Source organism: Macrobrachium nipponense, chromosome 41 (genome assembly GCF_015104395.2).
Source record: "Macrobrachium nipponense isolate FS-2020 chromosome 41, ASM1510439v2, whole genome shotgun sequence".
In the NCBI taxonomy this organism is placed as follows: domain Eukaryota; kingdom Metazoa; phylum Arthropoda; class Malacostraca; order Decapoda; family Palaemonidae; genus Macrobrachium; species Macrobrachium nipponense.
In genome coordinates this window covers 5,491,139-5,508,944 of record NC_061102.1, presented here as the reverse complement: position 1 = coordinate 5,508,944, position 17,806 = coordinate 5,491,139, and the positions used below count along the sequence as shown (strand labels likewise).

Here is a 17,806-nt window from a genome sequence, read left to right as displayed (position 1 = left end):
CCCTCTCTCCTTTGTTTTGACTACTACATAGTAATATATAATAAGCCGTAGAGGTTAACAGGTGGTGTAAACCAGTGTGTGCTATTATAGTTATACACGTATTTGACGCAAGAGCTATTTCTGTGTGAACACCTGTGTCACAATTTTCAGCACCTGTTGTTTCTAGACTGAACTAGTGCAAACCACGTAGCATTATGACTAATTCAGGCAAACACGACTTAATCATTCAAACCGACATTTTAAAGTTTGACCTTGATCCAGTGACATTTTATCTTGTCTTGAGCTAAGCGTTGATTGTAGTACGCATGCTTGGTAGGCCAAGCTTCACGCATAAAACTTTAGAATATGAACTCTTATAACATAACACGATTTCTCTTTAAGTACACAATCTCTTGAAGCATATGAGCATCCGTGCAAATGGTAGATGGACATTTTCCAATCTTTTTGGCGTTTATTTTTCCCAAGTTAGCTATGTCGAGTATGATTCGCCAACGTCCAGGCCGTGCATAAAGATTATAATGTGACTCTCTTGATCTTAAAACACATCTTCGCTTTGAAGTAGTGTATAGTATGAGAATTTATGGAAGTAGTTAAAGTGAGAAAATTACAAATTCCTAACGCTTTTTCGAAGTAAAGTCGCTTCGGGTACGATCCGTCCAAGACCGAGATCTCTTGGGGCGAATTGACTCTCAAGCCGCGACATGATGACATCAAAACAAGCCCCAGAGTAGACTCTGTCGGGGAAGACGGTGCACGTTGTCGCTTCCCTTCGCCTTTCGTCCGCATTAACCGGAAATCTCTCCTCTCGAAGGACTGCCCGACCTTTACACTTCCCAGGTATGAGTTCGAGCTTAATGAATCCAGTTTTTAAACGGGATTCCTCTCGTAATCACTGAAATATTACGCCAAGTGTCATGTCTGGGATGAATGAATGAATTCATGTCTTATAAGTGTTCGCCCTATACCTAGTATACTACCTAGCCTAGTAGTAGGATTGAAAGTAAGTGCCAGGGTAAATGACCTCTTCTGCACCCGAAATTTGGTCAAAACGAAGCACAGCGGGGCTATATTAGGATGTCACAATGGGTAGTTTGAATTGTGTACCTAGCTTGTGGTATACTAGTCGAGACTGGCAGGTTTTCATGGTATGTACCTATAGTAGGCCATTTGAAATTTCTTCTAAATCGTAGGTATATTAAGGCCAGTTAATTTTGTTAATTCGTGGATTTTGTTAATTCGTGGAATTCGGGAATTACTATATTGGAATTATATAGGTGTGCTTGTGACATCTAGCCTAATTAGTTTGGTGTTGCTTTTGTTGTCAGGAAACAACAGTAGGTAGTAGCCTAGCTATTTGGGTCAAGGGGAAATGCCTGCCACTCACCTGCAAAAAGCATGAATTTGTAAAAAAAAAAATCAAACTACCTTAATTTCTATAGGTTAATTTTAAACTTATTATTCGGTAAGGTTGTAATACGATCTACTGGTGTTTGATAGAATTGCAGCATAATCTTACCTAACTTAAGGTGCAGGGTCCCAGCTGGCCAAACGGCACATCACAGTACTACCCCTGACTTGGCTTGACCCAGTGTGTCATTAACATACACAAAAATTGCTTCCTCTCATACCTTGGTTACATGCTGCTGTGTTTGTTTCTTCACCCTAGTCAGAACCTAAAGGCCCCCATACACTGAATGATTGTCGTTAGCTATTGACCTTCACACACACACACACACACTAGGTATTCATACATAATGAACGATCTTTGCACCGATTGCAGTCAACAAAGATTTTGGCTCAAGAAGACATGGTATCATCTCTAGAAGAGACATGCACGATAAGCGTTATATCGGCAGACAAACCCGTACATTGAATGATCTGTGAATGACATACTTAAGTCGCAAGCCCGCAACCTGATTATGACAGAATCCTGCCGAGATCGTTCAGACACGAAGCTCTGCCCACTTTTGCATTCAGACAAGCCCATACAGTGTTTTTGCGAACGATACAGACAGTCATTCAGACAATCGTTCAGTGTATGGGGGCCTTTAGTCTCTCATTTCCCTGTGTGGGTTAGCCAGATACTTACAGTTAGAATGATCACATGACTTGGAAAGTGGTTTGTTGTTTTCATAAAATCAACTTTTGATATGCCATTCTTTACTAAATATAGTCTTTGGGACACTTAGAACACTTCATGTTTAAAGACCCCATGTTTTGACAAAATTTACAATGAAACTATATTAATCCCTGAAACATTTTTTGAGAATTCTTTAAAAAACCACGAGCTAGCTTTTCACTTTTCACTGCCAATTGAACAAAATCTATTAAGATGAAAATAAAGCATATTTCTAAGTTAACCAGACCTAGTGCAGCCACTAGGTAATATGTTAGTAATAGTTTATTCTCTTGAATTACTACGTAGGCTTAGATTCTGGATCTTTGTCATCATTTCAGAGGATGCCCCAAAGGGGTAAATCAGACAAGATTACGAAGGTGTGAGTACAGTCTGGCTGGGTGTAATAAAATGAAGCCTAAGTTAGCACATTTTAAACTATTAATAAATATTTACAAGATGCTGGTGTGAATATTTGCTGCAGATGCAAGACATCTTGATCCAGTTTCTAACAAGCAGCCATGAATTCCCAATGATTTGAGAAAGAATATTCCAGTTCTTTACTACTGCAAAGTAGTGATGTAGTGTTTGTATCAGTGGTGATCATAGTCTGTGGCTGAATATATTTGTGGATGTTGGGGAATACCATTACTATTTCCGTCTTCCGTGCGAGTACTGTCATCTTAGTATGAGTTTCAACAGTCATTTCATCACTTCATTCACCTGTTTGGTGTTGGTTAATGAACCAATGATCATGTACCCTTGAACAAAATTAATGCCACTTACATGACACCACAGTCTCTTTCAATTAAATTTTTAAAAATTTGGAAATAGTTTTTATGTATGAATATTCTTCAGTATGAGCTGGAAATGATCATTGAAACTTGATGATAGGGTAGTTAGTTGGAGATATTGGAGGTGAATGGTGGGTCCTTCACACTCACATGTTGTAAGTTAATGTTTGTTTTATTTGCTGTAGATGTGATGGTGTATTTTCCTGATGACTATATTGCAACTTCCCTACCTTACTGTATGTATGGTGATTTATTTGTGTATGTTGCAAATGTGAACAAAAAGTAACCATTAGAGTTGTCAGTGTCTTGAAAGGGCCTGTGGCTGCATTATGGCCTCTGTGTTGGTGGCTCCCAACTTTAAGGATAAAAAAATGTACAGTAATCTATTGATTTTATATCATTCTGTACTTAAATAGGCATGAAAAGCACATTAACCACTTGTAAACAGTTCAGCACAAAAACAGCTGTCCAGAACGTAACTCGTTTGTAAGTAGGGTGGTGTCTGTACTTCTTGGCTCCTTCCTCCTTGACAGCCTCTTATGCTTCACCTTTTGCTGGGTTTGGAGGGTTGATCATCATCATCTTTGGGTTCTATATGTAGTTATTGTTAATTACTGAGTTGGCACTTCCATAGTGGAGGTCCAGGTTCCACTGAATTTCTTGGCAGTTCTTTCAAAACCAAACTATGGCTCACGGTCCTGTCAGCCTTTGCATCTGAATGCAAGGCTGTACAGGTTACAAGAGTCATCTTTACCTTGCTCACATACATGACCAGGAAGGTGGCATTGGTGGGTGGTAGGAATATCACCAATTGTGTTCCATGGAAAATTGTATTTTTCCTGTATAAAAAAAAAAAAATTATTTTTCCTCACTTTACAAACCTGAAGTCTTTTTATCATAATCTCTTCTCAAACCATCTCATGTGTCCTTGTTTACCAAAGGAAGAAGTGAGAGCTGACTGTCAGGCGAGCAGGTGGCACTTGCATTACCCTCACCTATCTGTTGCTAATTACCTAGTGTTACTAAGCTTCAGTGGTTGAATCGGCTTGTGCCACAAAATGTATCTTTATAAAATACTTCACGGTTATATATTTAGGAAATTGAAATGTACATAAATTTTGGTGTTAGTATGGTTTTATATGTTTTGTTGGTAGGTACTGTACTAAAAGTTGCTCTGCTTTCTCAAGGCAGTACAATCTCAAAATATTATGAAATGATCATTAAACATCTAGTGATGCATTGCATTTAGGTAAATTTGTCATATTGAGGTTCTTATTAGCTAGAAGGTGTTGATTCTATGCCCACCAGTGAAAGCAGTAATCAAACTAGTACAGTAATTCAGGAATGTAAATTGCTAGCTGGTCTGGAGTGTGAACAGCATTTTTGTAGGTGTTTATTTCTTTTCAGTAATTTCGAGGCCACCCTTATTGGCATGGCATCACTGCTAACAAGGCTCGCTAGTAAGTGTATTTTCATTAGTGTGCTCAGGTAGTTTAATATGCCTACCATAATATGTGCATAGAATTAACTTCAGTGTATGGGGTTAAACGGTGTACCAGTAAATATGAAATGAGAAATTATCAGAAATTAGTTGGTTTACCCTAGAAATACCCACCTTAATATGTCAAAATAACTTTTCATTACATCAGGTAAACTCCATGGTATTGTATAATCTTTATTTTCAATGTTGAAAGTGTTTGAGGGTTTTGTTCTTAGGATATAGTGCTCAAGTTTATTAAAAATTGTGGCTTTAAGCTGCTGCATGAAATTAAAGGAGTAAAATCATATTTTGTTTGATGAACTAGGAGTTATTCATGTGTTGTAACTATTCTGTAAACAGCCTACATAAGAGCATTGTTGATAACTTGCGAGTACTTTTCAATATACATAGTTGCCCAGCAGTTTCTAAAAGAGTAGGAGGTATTATCATGGCCAACTGTTTTTAGCAAAAATTACCGGTAGTATTTCAAGGTGGTGTGTAAGTTGCCCAGGAGAAACATGAAGATTGGCTATGAGAGAAGCAGCAGGTGTGTAGTTATAGTGTACCACATTAACTCATTTAGATTCAGGCGCCTGTGTTCTTTCTTGCTGTATTGCCCTTTTTTCAATTACTAACTTTGAGTGTTTGGAAGACATTACTTTTGCATGATGTGATGTCTTTAAAGCTTTATGAGTTTGTACTACCATACTTTATTTCTGCCACTCTAAATAATCAAAGGAAATTTTTTGTTTCAATGTAGTAAGGAGATAATAGTGTCTATGGCTTCAAAATCTGTTTGAAAAAACTTATTGAACTGATGTTGAGCTCTTTCCCTTCCTGCCTTCAAGAGACCTATTTGATGTGTGTGTGTGTGTGAAATTGTTTGTTCTTGATGATGATTGTAAAGTACAGTGGTGCCTCGAGATACGAAATTAATCCGTTGCGAGGCGGCCTTCGTATCATGAGCTTTTCGTATCTTGGACTGCATTTTACATGTAAAATGGCTAATCCGTTCCAAGCCCTCCGAAAACACCCCAGTAAATTTCATAATAAAGCTAAATTGACCTATAAACAATGAAATACTACAACAATTTGGACCATCCAATACCTAACTTAATATGTACTGCTAATATACCTGTAAATAAAGTGTATTAGTGTGCATGGTATACAAGAAATACTGTACGTGCATACGTACGTATGTAGTAAAATGTGGAAGCTTACCTTTCGAGTGAGGCTATCTCCGAAAGTGGCGACAGAGGAGGACAAACGGCAGATACGTACGTACACTTAACTTTACGAAACACATTAAAAAATGTAAGAAAACATACAAATACTAAACTTTACGAGACACATTAACAAAACTGTAACACTTAACTTTACAAAAAACTAAAATTAAAAATTTTTTCTTTTGTTTTTTTTATTTTTACATTTTTTTTTTTTTACTTTTTTTTTACTACTTTTAAGTTTTTTTTTTTTATGCAAAATTTCAACTTCTTCACGACTTTCAACTCTGTTTTTTTAGTAGTATCACTTGGTTCTTCCTTTTTGCTTACTACTCCTACTAAAGACCTCTTTAAAAAATAACTATCCCAAGGAAGATTGCTTCTGCCTACTTTCATCAATGTTCCTGAAACGACTCAGGCACACGTCATCAAACTGTGCAAGCATACGACCTGTGTAAGCCTTTTCGGGGTGTGTCTTTTCTACAAATGATTGCCCCTTATGAAAAGCAGCTAGAGCATCCTTAATTTCTGCCGTTGTCATAGAGTCCTCGTCGTCCTCCTCGCCGCTGCTAGAGAACTGCTCTTGAACAACGTTATGTTGCATGGCCTCCAACTCCTTCAGGTCATCTGTCGTAAGCTCCTCTTGGTGCTCCTCGAGAAGGTCGTTGATGTCGTCCTCGTCGACGACCAGCCCCATGGACTTGCTGAGTGCAATGATCTCGTCAAGATCTGGTTGTGAAACAGTTTCAGGATCGTCAACTGTTTCTGAATCTGCAGCACCAGCTTCGCCCACGTCGAATCCCTCAAAGTCTCGGGCGGATATGGCATCAGGCCAGAGTTTCCTCCACAAGGAATTCAAGGTTCGCCTCGAAACCTCCTGCCAAGCTTGGTCGATGAGTCGGATACATATCACGATGTCGAAATGCTCCTTCCAAAATTCACGCAAGATGAGGTTTGTGGCATCGGTGATGTTGAAACATCTCTTGAAAAGATGTTTCGTATACAGCTTCTTAAAGTTCGATATCACTTTCTGGTCCATGGGCTGGAGGAGAGGGGTGGTGTTAGGCAGAAGATAAAGAACCTTGATGAAGGAATACTCCGCTAGGATATCTTCCTCGAGGCCAGGAGGGTGGGGAGGGGCATTGTCCAACACCAGCAGGCATTTCAGAGGGAGGTGCTTCTCTTCCAAGAATTTCTTCACTGTCGGGCCGAAACACAGATTTACCCACTCGGTGAACAAAAGTCTTGTTACCCAGGCTTTCGCATTAGCCCTCCACATCACTGGAAGCTTCTCTTTGAGCACTTTGTGGGCCTTGGGCCTTAAAGGCTCGAGGAGTCTCGGAATGATAGACAAGTAGAGGCTTCACCTTGCAATCCCCACTGGCGTTCGAACAAAGTGCGAGCGTAAGCCTGTCTTTCATAGGCTTATGCCCGGGTAGCTTCTTCTCTTCCTGCGTGATATACGTCCGATGAGGCATTTTTTCCAAAAAAGGCCAGTCTCATCACAGTTGAAGACTTGCTGAGAACTGTAGCCTTCGTTGAGCGTCATCTCGTCGAACGTCTTAATAAAGGCTTCGGCCGCTTTCGTGTCCCGAGCTGGCCGCCTCCCCATGCTGCACCACTGAATGGATGCCAGTCCGTTTACGGAATTCTTTCGAACCCCCCATGAGAAGCCTTGAACTCTGGGGTTGGAATCGATGTCCCTTCTCCTCCGTTGTCTTCTGCCTGGGGAATCAAATCGCCGAAAATAGTCCTGGCCTTGTGGGAGATTGCCGTCTCCGTTATCGTATCGCCAGCGATTTCTTTGTCTTATATCCAGACAAGAAGCAGCCTTTCCATCTCATCGTGCACGTGGCTCCTCTTGCTGGACAAAATAGTCACACCCTTGGAAGGTGTAGCTGCTTTGATGACATCCTTCTGCTTAAGGATGGTGCCTATTGTCGACAGATTTCGGCCGTATTCCTTGGCGATCACACTCAATCGCATACCAGCTTCATATTTTTTAATGATCTCCATCTTCGTCTCCAAAGAAAGCATCCTCTTCTTTCTTACTTCAAGTTTCTTGGGACCCATGACTATGTATATACTGTATGTAATTAAGTTATGTAGTACATATATGTATGAAGTAAAGTTCTCACACAACACGATAAAGTAGTACTACAATGAAATCACTAACAAATTTACGTTAATAAACGAAATCTTATAGAACGAACGAATTCCGCGTGCTTACGACACCGATGATGCCACGAAGTGGCCGAAGAAGCACACCGCTACATATATGCACGATGGGAGAATTGCTGACCAATAGGAGAGCAGGATCTTATGGCAGTGACTAGCATCAGGAACCAATGGGAGAGCGGGAGGATGGTGGCGAGTCTACTCAGTTGGCGGCGCGCGAGTTTTAAAATTGTTATTTGTGTCCGGGCGAATCTCGGACTTTACAGCAACAACCTTTCGTATCTTGAACAATTTTCGTATGTAGAGCCACAAAAATCTTTGTATTTGCTTTCATATCTCGAGTTTTTCGTAAGTTGAGCCTTTCGTATCTCGGGGTACCTCTGTACTTGAAATGCTTTAGGTTTTAGTAGATCATAGATTCTAATATGTACTTCAGTCTGTTTACTCAGATTTGAAAACTGGGTGAACATGAAAACTTAGCTGCTATTGGAGGACAAAAGCAGTTACTACTACTATGTTTGGTTGAGTTGGAAGCCACTTTGACTACCATCTTTTGGTCACAGCCTGAATGTTTTCAGAATCTGAATTATTCCTTTTTTTTTGTGCTATAAAGTTCTTAAGCATTATAACATCTTATGTTGTCAAAGATTTGTTATTATAAAGAAATAGTGAAAGGTTTTGTAATGACAAGAATTAAACATTTACCATTAATGTATTATACTGATAAATAATCAAATAATTCATCTGGGATGCACCAGTTTGGCTGCTCTTACAACTTTGCCTACATTTTATCACCATCTAGGGGGACTCTTAAAATATTTCATGATATTCTATGATTTATGAGAGGTAATTGCTGCTCACTTGGACTTGAAGGCTAACATATGAAAACACTAATGGCACACAGCATTTGTTTCAGCTATAACTGGATCAAATATGGTACTGTGTAATACTGTTGTTACTTCATGTGAATGAATGTGTTGCAACCACAAAAAATACTACCTTGCCTCAATGACACACACAGATTTGATGAAAAAGTAAATCAGACTAACTACTAATATGGTCTGTTCTAATGATCACACCTGTTCGGTCATGAATAATTAATAAAGTTCCCACATGGCCAAGTCCCGCCTGTGAAAACACACTTCTGCACTAGTGATGACATATGTTATATTCTGAATGCCATTATTTAGCAAGTATCCAGTGATGAGCCCTAAATACAAGTCCAGTTTAACTTTTTCTGACTTTCTGTTTTTGACTTTGTATTACAAGTGGCTTTGTTCTTTATCAGGTTAGAAACCTTTCATTCAATCCATAGAATTCTTTTTTTTTTCTAACCCAGTGGTCTGATTAAGTTGTATTAGTTATAAGAATGATAACAATAGTAATACCTTTACTGTAATACTGATAATTAACACTGTGTAATAAAATAATAATAATTAATCAGGAATTTTAGTGGAGGTGAAATATTGAAGTCCAGAAGTACAGCAGGATTACTGTAGATTCTTAACAGAACTGTAAAAAAAAAAAAAAAAAACTACACGATATATTGATGCAATTCACTATTACATTTAATATCTCTCCCTCTCTTTCTCTCATGCTATCACCTATTGATTTTGCATTAAGCTATTATCTGGAGGGCCGGAGAGCTAATGATTTATTGGACTAAAGGTGGATGTTGCCCTTCTGTTTCTTCCTTTATGGGTAGTTGGACCTATTGAATTTCTATAGTCGTTTCATTTAATACTAGTTTTTGGATATACTGATGAAAAGCACATCCTTAAATGCCATCAGTTCTGGTATACTCTTTAGTTTATATATATTTTCATTTACATGTCTGCTACTTGGATGAATTCTGTGTTTCACTCTCTTAGTCAGTAGTATATTGAGTGGCCAACTTATATGCTTATTATATTGGATTTTGTTAAAAGATTTTACCGAGAACTTTGCTGGTTTAAATTGAAGTTACTGTACTCAGAAATGTTTAGTAAACCAGACAACCTTGTTAAGGTGCTGTACTTGTATAGTACAGTGTTCTAGTGAAAAAACATATACGTACCTACTTTCTGCTATTCAAAGTGGCAGCTCAGCAGTCCCAATTATAATTACATTGTACAAATATTTATAATTCATGTTTGAGTCAAGTGTTTTGTTTGACTTTTCATAAATGACATTGAACATTTTTGTTGATTTTTTTCAACATTGAACATTTTCTACTTCATACTTTACTAGATTCATGTATTTTTGACATGTGAAGTGCTCAAGTAGTAATTTAATTTTTTATCAGTGAAATTTTTATTGATTTTACCATATTATAGTACCCATTTTTACCAGATGCAATTGTGTGGTAAAACTTTTTCCATTTTTATAAGTTATATATAAACAAGATGTGAATCCATGAGATATAAAAGAGGCATTCTCTACTCGTCTCCCTTCAGTTGTTGAGTCGCAGGCTGCCAGAGCAGGTTGGTCTCTCTCTCTCTCTCTCTCTCTCTCTCTCTCTCTCTCTCTCTCTATCCAAGCAGAGATTATCTCTTAGATTGGGTTATAGTACAGTCAGTTTGTAGAATTGTAAGATTTATTTATACACTTATGTTGTACTTATAACTGCTGAAAATCTTGCCAGATTTGCATCATGTAAATGGCTCTCTCTCTCTCTCTCTCTCTCTCTCTCTCTCTCTCCTCTCTCTCGTCTCTCTCTCTCTCTCTCTCTCTCTCTCTCTCTCTCCTCTCTCTCTCTCTTTGCATTGTGAGTTTTGCAAAATATTACAGTAGTATGTACATTAAATAAAGATTGAGGGCAAAGAAAAATATGTATATACTCTTTTTTTTGTTACGAACCAGCTTTTTTAAAACGTAGCCTTCATCTCTTTTTGTTTGAATTGAAGTTATTTACTTTGCTTTTCGTTGGGTTTGACTGTTGTAATATTTCCATCAGACCTACAAATTGTGAAAAGTGAATTACATTTATTTATATGTAATTCATCTTGGAGAAATATTTTCTGGAATTAGTCAATATTGGATTGCAGTTCTTATGTCCCCAGTAGGGAGTTAGTTTTGGTACTGTACCCCACATGGTGCACTGTAGGCATTGTGTATTGTCATTATAATTGTTGTAAAGTATCATGAACTTTCAAACATACAACTGAATTTAAGGTAAACTCTAACCTTAGGCCATCAGTAATTCTTTTTCTTTCTTTTCTTTTCATGTTTCTCACACTTACCTTGCTGCCATTCTATTTCACTTGCCTTGGGTTTTCATTTCTTATAATATACTATCAAACCCTTCCAGTAAGTTCTACAGAACCTAACATATTGACTCAGAGATCCTGTCAGATAACCACTTTTTAATAATGTTGTAGTTACAATTGCTGTTTTCAAAATATCTTGGCTTATACAAGATAATTTATTATTTGTATTGCAGTATGTACTTGAAAGCTGCAGGTAATGGAGAATAAATTATTTCGAAACATACTGGGAATTAGTCTTCACTGTCATTGGAAACACCTGTTTAGTTTTCTTTTTAGGAATATTTTGCTGTACTAATGTAATTTAATGAGGCTACTTGAGCCCCATCTCTAGACTCAGAGGCTATCCGCATAAGAATTTTAAGCAATTCAGTTGTCTTGCGTAGGTCCCAGTGATGGCCTTTGGCCTAAATTCTATATTTATTTCAATGTGTGGGAAGCTCTCTTTATGCTTTGCTCAGTACGTATATTAAATATCATTTACATGTAATTTTTTTTTTTTTTTATCTTCTGAGCTGTTGATTTTTAGAAATACCTCATGGATTGATTTCCAATTTTCAAGAAATTTTCACAATGAAGCAGGGTGATGATGAGTAAAATGTGCATACAAAATTGTAAATGTTTGCAGTTGTGGCAGTCACATGCAATAGCAGGCTGTATCATAAATTGTTTCCATTAATATTGGTTAGCAATTACCTTGTATAACATTGACAGCTTTCACATGATAACCTATGGATTTTTGGGAGTGAAGTAAAGTTAGATTATTGCTATTTTAAGAGATATGACACTATAAAACTGAACTGCCTAATGGCCTTGCATGTCCAATGGAAATGTCACTAAATGATTGATCACTTGAAACGACTTCTATTCAGTGTCAGGGTAGTTGACTTCATCTTTCCTTCAGGTACTGTGGGTTGCAGTCTCTCTCACATAGCTTTCAAGATGACACCTCGCCCTCTGGTTTTGTGTGGCCCGTCAGGTATGTTTCTCATTAAAACTACTTGTATTTGTGTGGTTTTGCCAGTCAAACTTGTCAAAATATACTAGATGTTTCTTATTAATCCCTGCAGTCTACTAGTATGATTGAAGGAAAATTAATTGAATTGTTTGTTAGTTGTCAGAAATTTTACCAATGTGAATATTGCATGCTCTGGTTTGCTCAAGTCTTCTTCCCCAGCCTTATATTATAATTGTATAACATGTAAAGTGACTGCAAGGTACTATAGTTATTGCCATAAATGTAATGTAATTATGAGGCAATAGCTGCCTGAGAGGCAGTGTGGTCTGCAAGCCCAGGGATAAGTGAGCCAGGTTTGCTTTCCTGTACTTACTGTAAAGTGTTGATTTGAAAGTTTGGAGATTCAATCCATATTTATAGACTGTGGAACAGTTTGTCTCCAAATAAAGTTGTTCCTAGATAATTTAGACGTCACGTGTCATTGAATGCTATATCAATTTCTTTCGTAGTTTATTCAAGAAGACCCACATTTATCTCTCAACAAGAATGACATGGTAAGAATAATGGTTCTAAGTTCCTTCATGTAATAAAAGCACCACTTGTCTAAATTTATCCAGTTAGTTTTCCTTTGTATTGCAAAGGAAAAATATTGCCTAATTTTTTTTTATGGGCTGGCATTGTTTTTAACCCATCCTAGGTGCTGGCAAGTCAACATTGCTGAAGAAACTGTTAGAAGAGTTTGGACCACACTTTGGTTTTTCTGTATCTCACACGACTCGATCATCAAGGCCAGGAGAAGAACACGGCAAAGAGTATTTCTTTGTTTCAAGAGACGAAATGCAGGAAGCTATAGACAATGGAGAGTTTATTGAGCATGCAGAATATTCTGGTAAGTCATACTTTAACTTATTCACAAACTGCTTCATTTTTCAAGAATACTGAGACATTAATATAGTAGAATTTGTGTAATCCACTCAAGTTTCTCATATTTCAGTGCTCTTATATGGTTGAGATACATTCTGCCTTTTCTATTTTTATACTTTGCTCTGTATGTTAATAGGAAGGTATCACTTTATTTCTGTGGAAAAATATGACCTGTCTGGAATTTTGCCAATGAGCATGCCTTTTGTTTTATTAGTGAGTCACCTACTTTACGATTAAAGAAGTAATTTATTCAAGTTCTTTGTTGTGATGCTTTAGGAGAGAAATCAAAGATTAAAAGTTTAACATTTAGAGAAATACTGATTGCAGTGTATAATCTTACATTCATGAGCGATTTCAATCTTTAATTTCTCATTCTTATTCAACCTGTCTATTGTTGGATTTACTTTTTTAATTTAACTATATTCCAGTGCAAGGCATCCTGTATCATTGCTTCTAAATATTTTAAGGATTCAGCTTTAATAATCTTTGCTCTCCCAATTGTTATTCATTCCTTCATGCATACTGCCATCACTACGACTGTTTTCCTTCCATTTATCCTGTGTTGCTTACATTGTGAGCATTTCCTGCTGAATTGTGCTTAATTAATAGTCTTTTTCTAACAGGTAACTTGTATGGTACAAGTAAAAAGGCAGTTGATGATGTATCCAATAGTGGCAGAATATGTATATTAGATATTGATATGCAAGGAGTTATACAGGTGAAAGATTCAGAACTTCATCCATATTATCTTTTCATCCAACCACCATCTATAGAGGTAAGATATAGTATTCATATCCATGTTGCCCTTAGGTTTTTATAATTATAATCTTGAGTAAAACTTTGTGCATATTCACATGGATTATATACAGAGCCTGTGTTTTAGGGGTGATTACACATTCCTTGTAAACAGTGCTCCTCAATTTTCTGATTATCAGCATCCCTTTTCTGTTGAGATGCCAGTGTCCCATTTTTGTGAGCAGTAGGTCTGTTTAGTTTAGATTGCAGAACTGGAGTAGTTGTCAGTAGGGAAAGGCATACATGGGCTATTGTATGAGCTATTCGTTGAATGTCGGTGGGTCAAGTAGAACTTTGAATGTGAATGTTTGTCACTTTCAGACTTTTACTCAAGAGCATTCTTTACTCTTAAGGTATATATACGAATAATATAGAGCAAGTGACTACTAGCTAGTATGTTCATATCACAGACTGAATACTTGTCATTCCATTGTAAAGGCCAATTTATAATAGGAAAAATATAGTTGTGGTAGAAATGTCATATTTGCCTAATAATAAAGTGGTCAGCTGTGCCTCATCATATGCCATATGATTTTTTTAATATCTTTTAAATTGATGTGTTCTGTCCAGTAATATTCACGCTCATTGGCAGGAACTCGAACAGCGCTTGCGAGCTCGAGGGACAGAAACTGAAGAAAGTTTAAGTAAGCGCTTAGAAACCGCCAAAAAGGAATTGGAGTATGGTGCTGTCGAAGGGAATTTCGACAAGATCATCGTCAACGACAATATTGACGAAGCTTATGAAGAATTGCGCGAGTTTATTAACCCCATCATAGAAAGCAAATGATGTGCGTGAAATTTATATAGGCTTTTGGTCTTTATTTTTTGTTTAGACTAGCATTTCCTTGCATTTTAATTTCTATGAATGCTGTCAGTATCCTGGCATAATTTATTTTTTAATCTGAAATTAGTTATATATTTTGAAAATGTGATTTTTATATGCTGCTCTAGTTTACAATTAAAACTAGAACAAAACTGGCCACTAAGTTTTCCAGATAATAGGTATTGAAAAGATGTGACTATCTCAACAAATTTGGACATATTTGCCTGATACTTTGGAGGATATAAAATTGTAATGTGTATTTAAATGCAGTAATAGCCTGGTGAAATGAATAAGCACAAAAAATCTTCATGTAGCACGAGATCAGTAATTTTTGGGTAAAATGTCCAGTTTCTTGAAATTGGGAATCTGTATGAAATGTGATACAATACTCCACTTAGTTTTGGTCAGAATTCAGGAAACAAAGTTTCAGTTCATATTTTAGTGTTTGTTAACATTTGGACGAAAAAAAAAACTAATTGCGCATTGTTCAAACCCTGCATTTTTTATTATGCATTTACTTGCATTTTCAACAAAAGTATATTAGTTATATCAGGGAAATTTTGTGCTTTTCAAAAGAATATTCCAGGTTAGCTTATTACCAAAGATATTGTGAATAAAGATGATTGATTGTGAATAAAGATGATTGATCTTTTATTGCAGGGCACACACTTGATATGTGGAAGCTTGATGGTTGTTACTATTTTCTTATTTCATGAAAAAAAAATGTGGTATCAAGGGTTTCAATAGTTAGTTATCACCAATAATGTATCTTTATTTGCTATGTATTCTTATTGAGAAGTTAAGAGGTTAAGTGGATTGTAGTGATACCATTTGGCTAATGTTTATGGAATGAATGTTTTGAGATTAACCAGTGTTAATGAGAAGTTCGTGCTGAGCATTAACTTCTGAAAGCATCTTAATTTCATTTAGTAAAAAATGTCAACACCTTTTACCCTTGAAAATCAGAATCTTGTGCAGCTTTTACAACTCTTAAAAAATTTGTATTAGCTTAACTTAAAAAAACTTTTAAAAATTTGTATTAGCTTCTGTTATTATGTAGCACTTTTTAATTCTTAAGTCTTGGAGTGATAGTTTCATCGTTCTTACAAAAATATTCCACATCAGGATACCATCTGTACCTAAATATTAAAAAATTTATGAATTTCATTCAGTTTGTGTCTCATGGTTGAAACATAAATTGAAATGTAATTTTGACATTTAGTTCATATTTTGGTTTTATTCCAGACAATTTTTTTGGAGGACCATTTGACATGGCAATGTCCAGGAGGTATTTTACAATTTACTTTTAGGTGTGGCTTTGCTCTTTTACTCTGGGTTTTCAGTTTGAGGAAGGTATGCATTGTATACAGAAAAGAATGCAAAAATGTTGCTAGGCTTGCCTGCCACTATTGTATATGCACCATAAAATGCACTTTAGGATTAAGGTTGTCACGTTGTGATACTGCTATTATTTTTCCTGAAGATACTACTATAATCAAGAACCGAATAACAACTGTTATGTTATAGTACTTTTACTAGCTTATATTTATTACTTCCCATGCTGAACTACATGTGTTCACTATTTATATCAGTCTTAAATAATAAGGGGACACTATGCACTAGTTTGTTTACAGAGTAAAACAGTATACAATAAAATGTATTCACTGTTGGGGGTCCAGCCATTATGATAATTACTTATATAGTATATAGTATTTCCCTTTCAGTGACTGAAAGGACATTTATATCTTATACTTCTGTAAATTTTTGTTGCTCTCCAAGTCACCTCCCCCATTTAGAATAAAGTAGGTTTATTTTATTATTTTTCGTAGGTGATGCATTCCTAGAATGATTGTTTGTGATAGTTATTTTTTGTAGACTATTTTGTGTAGAACATAGAAAAGACAAAGAATTGTAATTCAACTAAAAATTAATTATACATTAGTGTAACATACTCGGATGTTTCTCCGAAACAAATTGGTGTTAATGTATTTATTTGTTAAGATAGCAGTGATGCTGGTTATTTGAAAATGTAACGATAATAAACAGGCCTTATGTACAGGTCTCATTCACTCGTTGAATCCCAAGCATTTAACTGAACTTATTATCCAAGAACTAGTTCGTGTAATTAGAAAGTTACTGTTTTTGTTGAATGTAGGTGTTTACTAGAGGGTGGCTAACTCTTGGCAGTCCCAGATATGACACCATTCTTCCATGAGAAGCCTTGTTACATGCTACCCCTGCAGGATGAGGAATCTGGCACTGCAATTTATTAGGTGTTGGTACCTGTCAATCTTCCATATGATTTCACTGTTGTAACCTTGGAGGAAATTTTGTTGGATGTCCATTGGTAGAAAGATCCCAGTTGTTTGTGGGTCTTTTCCTTAGCAAGCAATTGGAACCTGGTTGGAGTTGTGTATGAGGCAACACATCAACATCCTGCAACTGTAGGACTTGTTTTTAGCCCTCCTAAGTGGTTTTTGCAGCTGGATTAATAACAAAGTTCCCCCTTGGTCTGTGATCAAAGAACCCAAGAAGATACAAGAACCCAAGCATCTGGGTTGCATAGCAATAGATTTCTTGCTTGTTCAAAGCTCCCAAAGCTTTTAACAGATTTTATCTGCATTAAGCAGCAGATTGGACTTAGTCGGAAATGGCTGCTTAAACAAATAATAATAATTCGACCAAGAAGCAAAACCATCACTGCAGTTGGCTCCATCATGAGAAAGCAGGATTCTGCTGGATCATAACACTGGTATACGTTTGCACTAGGCTTGAACAGCAAGCTCCTTGTTTTGCTGAGAGCTGACCTGGCAGCCTGAAAACTGAATGACATTTAGGACCACTTAAATGCTTATGGCTACTCTCTACTTGGCCTAGTCAGGCAAGTATTACATGGTCAGGGTTCCAAATGACCCAAGAAAATGCCTTCACACCACTTTGGCCATAGTAGGGCAGGTTTGCAGACCTTCAACCATTACTGGACCATCCCAGCAGCCTGACAACCACAAGACCCCCTGAAGTACCTAAACTTCTTTGAATTCCCTGACGACCTAGACAGCATGCATCTTCATCCCTGGAGAGAACTGAGGAAGGCCCCAGTAATGGAGGCCTTTTAAAGATTACTGCTACAGCCACTGCCTCTTCCTGTTGACCATTCACCTACACCAAGCAAAGTGACTAGGATGGATAACTGGTGCTGTGAGAGAGGGCATTAATCTGATCAATATCACTTTGTGATTGCAGATGTCCTACTCCACCTTCTGTACCTCT

General features: G+C 36.9%; 1 protein-coding gene across 2 annotated transcripts; it reads left to right on the top strand.

Annotated features, from left to right (window-relative positions):
* Positions 1-589: 589 nt before the first annotated feature.
* LOC135212465 (guanylate kinase-like) lies at positions 590-16,592 on the top strand. Of its 2 annotated transcripts, XM_064245909.1 has the most exons (6): positions 590-837; positions 4,318-4,370; positions 11,941-12,015; positions 12,692-12,883; positions 13,542-13,693; positions 14,306-16,592. In XM_064245909.1, the coding sequence occupies exons 2-6, from the start codon at positions 4,343-4,345 to the stop codon at positions 14,498-14,500; spliced, it is 642 nt and encodes a 213-aa protein (XP_064101979.1). In that variant the 5' UTR covers positions 590-837; positions 4,318-4,342; the 3' UTR covers positions 14,501-16,592. The 2 variants fall into 2 exon arrangements, with proteins under 2 accessions (XP_064101979.1, XP_064101980.1); XM_064245910.1 differs by lacking the exon at positions 4,318-4,370 and having other exon boundaries at positions 680-837.
* The last annotated feature ends 1,214 nt before the right edge of the window (positions 16,593-17,806 follow it).

Bases quoted from the DNA above. Each gene is read 5' to 3' on its own strand.
- LOC135212465 (XM_064245909.1), top strand. From the start codon at position 4,343: ATGGCATCACTGCTAACAAGGCTCGCTA. The intron at 4,371-11,940 runs GTAAGTGTATTT...TCTTTCCTTCAG, and splicing joins ACTGCTAACAAGGCTCGCTA to GTACTGTGGGTTGCAGTCTC. The intron at 12,884-13,541 runs GTAAGTCATACT...TTTTTCTAACAG, and splicing joins TGAGCATGCAGAATATTCTG to GTAACTTGTATGGTACAAGT.